General features: G+C 39.9%; 1 protein-coding gene across 1 annotated transcript; it reads right to left on the bottom strand.

The window, feature by feature from the left end:
• Positions 1 to 310: 310 nt before the first annotated feature.
• LOC139504750 (uncharacterized) lies at positions 311 to 9,615 on the bottom strand. The gene is made up of 2 exons (XM_071294732.1): positions 9,553 to 9,615; positions 311 to 2,971 (listed from the first exon to the last, which is right to left on the bottom strand). Exon 2 carries the CDS (start codon positions 2,969 to 2,971, stop codon positions 1,712 to 1,714), a length of 1,260 nt encoding a protein of 419 aa, XP_071150833.1. The 5' UTR covers positions 9,553 to 9,615; the 3' UTR covers positions 311 to 1,711.

The following is a 9,615-nucleotide window of genomic DNA, read 5'->3' as shown; positions in this document are numbered from 1 at the left end:
TTCAGAATTGAAAGTATCATATCACTGCATTTATAGCACTTTCTTATCAATCTGAAATGAACCTATTGAAGCAGGTCCGACCTGCTGCCTGTGAGATGTAATCAGCGACAATCTCCTCAACGACAACAATTTTATATCCAAGAAACTTTGTGTACCTATCAACGGATCTAGAGCGTTTTATAAGGGAGGATGGGCAATAACGTACTCCTATTATTAAACCTTAGCGGAATGATCCTGAACGTAAACGCCTCTAGGTACAGTTGATAGTATAAAGTGAATCACGTATGGCATATATAAGGAGATATTTAATAAGTTAACGATTTATTAACTAGAAGTGAAATATATTATGATCTTTTATAACAATAAACAATAAGTCGATTAATTACCAAGAAACAGTTATTAATACGTCTTAAATAGATTTATGATATCTTATTTACATCTATGGTAGCAAATGAATGGCTCTGGTATCAGTATATATCTCTTATGAACAATACTATGACAATAAACAAATAATATGATAATATACAATTTATTCCCTTACTTAGTCTAAAACAATATTCTCTTGTATGATATAAGTATGTGTGTCGAGTTATTACTATTTCTCTGCTTTAAAAGTGTGTCGTCCTATAAGGCCTAAATACTACGAAAAACCTATTCAGAGTAATAATTCCAATATTCTATTCTTCTATTAGTTTTAATACGCCTTGTATTATATAACTTTCAAAAGTGAATTTCGTATCTTTATTTATATAAAGAATGTATAAAAAATCTGCTTTATATACGTTGTTAGAAACACGACACACTTATGTGTGTCTGCACCGTGTCGCAGTGTTGATATGTATTGAATCAGTATAATTCTCTTAAATGAAATCAATGAAAGTTATTGTCACCGACAAATTGTAGATGATATCCAGAAATATTATTTTAACCCTTTTTTATATATTTATAATCCTATATGCTAACCTTAAGACAAAAATATGTAAGCAGCTTTAGTTATTTGAAAGTCGTAGGAATGGCGCCCAGACGAAACAGACTGAACCCGAGTGCTTAGATGTCGCAAATTTATATACAAGGACGACACACTAAGACACACCGTGACACACATTTTGTATAAGAACATAGTAGAATTGACGTTCACTTGTGTGACGTCATGCCACCTGCACTTTCCCAAGGTTCAATGTGTGACGTAATTTGTCAACAATAATGGCGACGACAATATCTGATACCAGAGCGTCGTACATGAAAATCAATGTACATAAAAAATAACGGGACTCCAAATTATAGACATGAATAATTTAAGATGCTACCACGGAATGCAAACAATAAATCGTAAAGGTAAGAACTCTTTATACATTACACATAAAATAAACGTTCAGTTGGAGTAATAATATGATCCTGACATTCCCGACACAGTTCATTATAATGATGTGATTTCACGACTATAAGTCCAGTAAATGCTTGAAAATTGTTTAGCCCTCCCACCGTTCATAAAAGAACTGTGATGGTTGTAAATCAATCTACCTATAAATTTAAATAACGAAACCGTTACAATACCCCCCTACCAAATTTAGTTTGTCCCCAAACTGAACGCATTTAACAACAATAGTCAATAATTGAGCATATAAACAAAACAATAGCTAAATGAACACATTATTGGTATAAAACTGAATTCGATGCACATATTGTTCGGTTCTAATGTCTTTAAACACGATTAGTAAAATCTACATGCAATAATGTCACAACTGCTTTCTTTATCCTCGAATGTTTTCTTTACAATTGCTGTCATCTCCTCTGTTTGGGTTCCCGATAAGGTGGTTACTGGAGTAACCTGTATATTTTCATCACGAGTTTCGGGCGTAGTAGAAGCCTGAACTCCAGTTGTCTTGTACCTTCGGACCGGGATGTCTGGCACCCAGTGACTGGTCAGTGAATATACTGTTCCATCCGGGAGCTCACATCTCTCAGTTTTGATTAAACCAGAATAACCATCTGGCAAAATAGTAGTAGAAAGGTTGTTTCTCCTAGCCTGTTCCCTGAGTCTCTTCAATAGTACAGCCTCATTAGAAGAGTGATAAGACGAAGGAGGACAAAGAAGTACCTGCCTGGGATCCTCATTGTCCTTCTCCTCGGGCAGTCCAAAGTGTCTATAATCATATATTTTTCCAAATTTTAGATGAGTGGGAGTAATTCTGGAGGGGAGGTAGTTGGGCGTGGGCGTCATCCCATCTATTTCGACAACCCTTATATCTTCTTGGATGACCTCCATGCCGTCCTCGGTGACTTCGACTAATTGCTCCCTCACCTCTGTCACTGTGTCTTCTCCTGGTCGCTCACTAATTACAGTTTCATCTGGCTCTTGGATGTCCTCACTGACGGGTACTGATTGGTCATCCATGACTACTGTTCCCTTCTCAATTTCGAAACCATCTGATTCTTTAATGTTATCAGTTGCTATCTTGGCTCGTTCTTGATCCTGCATGACTGATTTAACAAGCTCCGGAACACTCAAAAGGGGAGTGTTATCTACTGAATTCTCTACCTCTGCGACTGCTATAACTGGTAACGCGAACAGTAGGTCTTCTGTAGGGGTTGTATGTTTGGTGGCCATGAGTTCCTCGAATTCCACTGTCATGGGTGATGGTTCCCTCAGTGGTGGGCATTCTGCTGAGGGCAATTTTGTAGCCTCAGAGTTAGTTGAACTCTGCTTCTTCTTCTTCTTCTTCTTTTCCACTTTCTTTACCACTGATGGTATTTTCTTTGTGGGTGTCTTTTGGTTTTCCTTACTTTCATCCTTGAACTTGTACCAGTGTTTGGATTTCTCATGATGCCTCATCCTGTAGGTGGCATTGGATGATACGTCGTAGGGACACCATCTACATTTCACTCTATTATCTGTGTGCGCATAGCGCAAATGCCTCTTGAGACTCTCCAGAGTGGGATAGTTCCTCATACACTCATTACAGGTGAACATCTGGGAAAATAAAATTTAACCATGAGTCCGAGAAAACCCAAACAGGAGATACCAGAGCCACAGATTTGATTTTCTTTGACAGCTTTATATTTTAAGTCCTACCCCAACCCTGTACAACCATTTGAAAATCCTTAAAACCCTAAATTTTGACTATAAAACCCTTATTTATTTGTGGAAACATTTTCTTTAATTTTTAACCCTTTTACTAAATTATACAAAATCGTTTAGATATTTCGGCTTCTTTCTTAGTCTCGAAGGACGCGACGAAACAAGTTCCGGTTCTCCAGTATCTATTACATCAGACGATGATTCCGGAACTGTATCGAGAGAACCGAAATATGGTTTCAACCTGTCATGGTGGATGACTATTTCTTTCGATCCGTTCTGCCGCGCTATTTTATAAATTAAGTCTGTATAAACTTCTCTAATGATGTAAGGGCCTATCCAGTGTGGTTGCAGCTTTGGACTTAACCCTTTTCTTCGCAATGGGTTGAATATCCAGACAGCATCACCGACACGGTATTGTCGCGAATGGACCCTAGTGTCGTACTGACGTTTTTGTCTATCACTTGCGTGTTTCATCTTCTCTCTTGCGACATCGTGTATGTCCCAAAGCCCCTTTCGTAAATCTTTTAGGTAATCATTCTCGGATTTCTCGTCCGTCTCTATACTATCTGGGTAAGATCCAAAAATCAGGTCAATGGGAAGTTCAATTTCCCTTCCGAACATCAACATGGAGGGCGAAAACCCTGTACTCTCATGGTCGGATGACCTGTAAGCCATGAGAGCTAACTGTAGATGTTCATCCCAGTCTTTTTGATGTTTAGTTACGTATTTACTCAAAATATCTTCCAAAGTCCTGTTTAGCCGCTCTACCATTCCATCACTTTGTGGATGCATTGCTGTTGTTCGTGTCTTGTCTATTTTTAATCTGGAACATAGATCCTGAAACAGTTTGGACTCAAACTGAGTTCCTCTATCTGTGTGCAACTGTTTTGGAACTCCAAAACGTGACACAAATTGACTGACAAAAATTTCAGCAACTTCTTCAGCGGTCAGACCAATCATAGGGTAGGCTTCGGCCCATCGCGTGAAATAGTCCGTGAGAACTAAGATGTACCGGTAACCTGAATGAGTTTTGGGTAAAGGGCCAAGAATGTCAATGGCCACCCGTTCTAATGGTGCCCCCACCAGGTACTGCTTCATAAGTCCTTGATAATGTTTCTGGGGTTTCTTACGAGCTTCGCACGTTTTACATTGTCGACACCATTGTATAACGTAATCCTTGTAACCTGCCCAATAAAATCGTCTCGAAACTCTGGCTAAGGTGCGATGTTGGCCAAAATGTCCAGCGGGTGGATCGTCATGCAGCATTTTCATGACTTCCTCATGCCAACAGTCAGGTAAGATTAACTGGGTTATTTCACCCTTGTCTTTGGATTGCCAACACCTATACAGGACACCATTTTCCAATTTTATCTTGTTCCATTGGGCCCAATAAACTTTCAAAGTTATGCTTTGAAAAGAAATATCTTCCCAATTGGGCCTTTCTGTACCTTTCACTTTCATCTCCCGTAATTGCTTCAAAATCGTGTCGTTTTGTTGAGCAGTTGCGATTTCCACGAGGCTTCTACTCTGTACCCATTCAAAGCTGTCCGTGTTATCTTCTATGTCGACTTCTTCGGTATCGAATATTTCAGGTTCCTTTGTGGCTCCTTTCGCGACTCTGACATGTTCAATGTCATCTTTCTCCGTATTTTCTCTGTTCTTACTTTCTTGACGGGTGCAGTATGTACACGGAGAACATGGACGCCGCGAGAGTCCATCTGCATTATTGTGTTGCCTGCCAGGTCTGTGTTGAATGGTGAAATTATAGGAGGCAAGGATCTCCAACCATCTCGCGGTTTGACCTTCAGGGTTTTTGAAATTCATTATCCAATTGAGTGCGCCGTGATCTGTCCTAACCAGGAACGGGACTCCATACAAATAGTGATGGAAATGTTTGATGGATAAAACTACTGCTAACAACTCCCGTCGAGTGACACAGTAGTTCCTTTCGGGTTTATTCATACTCTTGCTGAAATATGCTATAACCTGCTCTTTTTCGTCTGTTACTTGGGATAGCACTGCCCCAATTCCGTACCCACTAGCATCGGTATCTAAGATGAAAGGTTTGCTAATATCCGGATATCCAAGTATCGGAGCTGAGATTAGGCATTCCTTCAGTGTATCGAGCGCTTTTTGGCATTCTTGAGTCCATTTAAATCGATCCCCTTTTTCCGTAAGTTTATGAAGTGGCCTAGCTATGTCAGAGAATCCACGAATGTACCTCCTATAGTAAGAGCAGGTACCTACGAAACTTCGCACCTCGTGAACTGTTTTAGGGGTAGGCCACTCTTTTATAGCTGCTATCTTATCAGGGTCGGTAGCAACTCCTTCTTCAGATACCACGTGACCAAGGAAATGAACTTTTTCCTGGAAAAACGAGCATTTCTTTGGTGAGATTTTTAGATTGGCATTTTTGATTTTTGATATAACTTGTTCTAAACGGGACAGGTGCTCTTCAAATGAATCTGCAAAAATTATGACATCATCCAAATACAACAGGCAAATTTGCCAATTCAGCCCTGACAGAACGCACTCCATGAGTCTTTCGAAACATGCGCCCGCGTTGCATAACCCAAATGGCATTACTTTAAATTGGAAAAGGCCTTTAGTTGTGACAATACTCGTCTTTTCTTTGTCGGATTCGGCCATCTTTACCTGCCAATAACCACTTTGCAGATCAATGGTCGAATACCAACTTGCGCCTCTCAGAGCATCCAGACAATCTGCTATTCTTGGGAGTGGATACGAGTCCTTTTTTGTCAAATGGTTAATTTTTCTGAAGTCCGCGCAGAAGCGCCAAGAGCCGTCGGATTTCTTAGGTACTAGTACGATTGGGGACGACCATGGACTAGTACTAGGCTCGATGATTCCTCCCTCCAGCATCCGGTCTATTTCTTGATCTGCTGCCTCCCGTTTGGCCAGAGGAAGACGTCTCGGATTCTGTTTAACAGGCCTGGCATCACCCGTGTCAATTGTGTGTTCAATGAGGTCACAACAACCCAAATCATTCTTTGATTTTGCAAAAGCATCGCTGTGTCGGATCAGTAGATGTTCCAACTGCACTCTCTGCTCTTCGGACAACTCACGACTACTTGCCACGAAAAGACCCTCAAGGTGGTGAGGTAAGATTGAATAAGTCTTTTCTGGGTCCTCGGTATTAGTAGTAATTATATTAGTTCTTACTACTTCACTCCTTTCAGGAGGTTCCGACTGAAAGGAACCATATGGTAGTGTCTCACATGTTGCAAGATTGGTGTGTCGGTAGATGACACATTCTGTGTCGATCATGTTAACAATACGCATCGGTATTGTACCATTGCTAGGGTCAACTACCGATCGTGCGACATGAAAATTCGTGTCGGTACTTGGCTCTTCTGGTTCAACAATAGCGTCAGAAATATGACTCGAATCTCCTACTATTGTTGCTCTTATAATGGATTCCGAAAAAGGTGGTAATGTAACATTTTCATCAATGGTAACCTTAAAAATAGTCGCCATTTGCGACTCTTTCTGACATGCAATCTCAGTGCCTCCAAATGTTATAGTACCCTTGCCAAGGTCAATCTTACAGTTGTGTCGGTTTAGTAAATCATATCCCAAAATAGCCGGAGTATCAATATCGGCTATCAATAAGATGTGTTGAAAACATTTCCCGTTTATTGTAATGGAAAATTCTGCTTTTCCAATAGTTGCCTGGAGGTCTCCATTTGCTAATTTTAAACGGACACCCGATTTAGACAATACGGGTCTTTGAGATTCTGGTATCGAAAAATATTTTCGACTATGTAATATGGACATTGTTGATCCAGTATCAATCAAACAATTGACAAAAATTCCATTTAAATTAATTTTTAAATATAAACTATCATGCTTAATTTGTTCATTAGAAAATTCAATACATGGTCCCTCATTAATAATGAAAGTGTCGGCCAAAGGTGGGACCTCCCCCTCGACCTTTAATAGTTTCCCGGCGGTAACACACCCGTAAGATTGGCTGTTTGTGTGCCTTGTGTGTAGGTTCTAGTATTTGCCTTCTGGTTAACATTGTTATTTTGTTGTCGCCCCAGCGACGCCTGAAATTTTCTGCATTCCCTTTTAATGTGACCTTTTGCTCCACAAAAGTAACAAGGTCCTGCTGGTTTTTTCCTGGTTTCCTGTTTTTCTATCCTAGCTAACCTTTCAATGATGTTATCCATATCTTCTGACTCCTCTGAGTCACTTATAGAAATTCCCGTGGTTTGGCGTATAAGAGGCGCTCTATTTGAGTATTTCCTTCTATGTCCTGATGTAAATGCCTCGTATTCTAGCCCTATCCTGACACTATCGTCTATGGTTTTTGGTTTGCCTTGAAAAATTGCCCATTCAAGATCTGGATCGTTGAGTGAATCCATGAAACAATCGCGCGCTAGTTGTTCTCGTACCTCAATAGGAGCTGTAGGGTATGCAAGTCTAGTAACCCTTTTGATACTTTGTGCTAGTTCTGGCAATGATTGTCCCTTCCCACGAGTTTGATTCTTCATTTGTGCTCGGTATAATTCTGACTGGTTACTTGGCTGGAATCTTGATGTAAGAGCCGCTATTAAGTGTTCGTAGCTTCTTCTTAAGTCTGGTCGTAGGTCACTCAGTACTGCTTGGGCAGAGCCCCTCAAACTTGTTGCCAATTCAAGAGCTTTTGTTGTGTCGTCCCAGCCATTCATCTCAGATACCATCTCAAAGTGGACTTGATAGTCCTGCCAACTACTCTCCCCGTCATAATTGGTTGGATTCTTGTATTTCTGCGTCGTACTTGCTGAATTTATGTACCTGTTTGTCGGCAATGATGTCATATTATCATCTGCCCTCCGTCTGTCCGTCAATACGGAACGTTGGCGTCCTACTTGGTTGTCGCAACGACCAAGAAAATTATCCTCAAACCCTGACATAACGTCCGGAAACTCCCGTTCCTGATTTCCAAAAGAATCGGGAGCTCTAGTGTCAGTGCGGATCTTCCATGGGGTAACCCTTTCCTCTCTCGTGGTAGCCCGACTTGGCATAGCCAACGATATAGGATCGTGAGATATATTCAAATGGCGTTGAACAAACGCCCGAGTGTCCGCGGGGTCCCGCCCCGAAGTAAATTTACTATCATTTGGACCGATTTCAGACGATATATCTCTCCTTCCATGGGATAACCGTTGATTATCAGCTATGAATGCCGCTGATCTATCAAATGCAGAATCATTTCTGTTTCTAGAAAATTCTGCTCCGCCAAAACGTTCTTTTTCCGACTCACTGTGTCCACTCCTTAATCCGCTAAGTCCGATATCTGATAGTGAGCTCCTTACGTGGCTTGGTTTAGTTGGTTTCGTCTTAACCCGCACCTGTACTTCTCCAGAGGGTGTTGCATTGATATATCGTTCTCTAACTGGTGCGGGGAGTCCTGTCGTCTGGGCCCGCGTGTCGTCTATATCTTGGTCTAAAGTTGGTGATCGGTCATTGTCGAAGGTAGTCATATCAGCTGGGTCTTGATACATGTTTATTTTTCTGTGTGTGGATTCCTACTGTTTGTTATTAGTAGATCCCACCGCTGCCACCATTGAAGCGGGTCCGACCTGCTGCCTGTGAGATGTAATCAGCGACAATCTCCTCAACGACAACAATTTTATATCCAAGAAACTTTGTGTACCTATCAACGGATCTAGAGCGTTTTATAAGGGAGGATGGGCAATAACGTACTCCTATTATTAAACCTTAGCGGAATGATCCTGAACGTAAACGCCTCTAGGTACAGTTGATAGTATAAAGTGAATCACGTATGGCATATATAAGGAGATATTTAATAAGTTAACGATTTATTAACTAGAAGTGAAATATATTATGATCTTTTATAACAATAAACAATAAGTCGATTAATTACCAAGAAACAGTTATTAATACGTCTTAAATAGATTTATGATATCTTATTTACATCTATGGTAGCAAATGAATGGCTCTGGTATCAGTATATATCTCTTATGAACAATACTATGACAATAAACAAATAATATGATAATATACAATTTATTCCCTTACTTAGTCTAAAACAATATTCTCTTGTATGATATAAGTATGTGTGTCGAGTTATTACTATTTCTCTGCTTTAAAAGTGTGTCGTCCTATAAGGCCTAAATACTACGAAAAACCTATTCAGAGTAATAATTCCAATATTCTATTCTTCTATTAGTTTTAATACGCCTTGTATTATATAACTTTCAAAAGTGAATTTCGTATCTTTATTTATATAAAGAATGTATAAAAAATCTGCTTTATATACGTTGTTAGAAACACGACACACTTATGTGTGTCGGCACCGTGTCGCAGTGTTGATATGTATTGAATCAGTATAATTCTCTTAAATGAAATCAATGAAAGTTATTGTCACCGACAAATTGTAGATGATATCCAGAAATATTATTTTAACCCTTTTTTATATATTTATAATCCTATATGCTAACCTTAAGACAAAAATATGTAAGCAGCTTTAGTTATTTGAAAGTCGTAGGAATGGCGCCCAGACG

Source organism: Mytilus edulis, unplaced genomic scaffold (genome assembly GCF_963676685.1).
Source record: "Mytilus edulis unplaced genomic scaffold, xbMytEdul2.2 SCAFFOLD_363, whole genome shotgun sequence".
Lineage (NCBI taxonomy): Eukaryota > Metazoa > Mollusca > Bivalvia > Mytilida > Mytilidae > Mytilus > Mytilus edulis.
The sequence above is the reverse complement of the archived record's forward strand: the minus strand, read 5'-3'. Positions and strand labels throughout refer to the sequence as shown.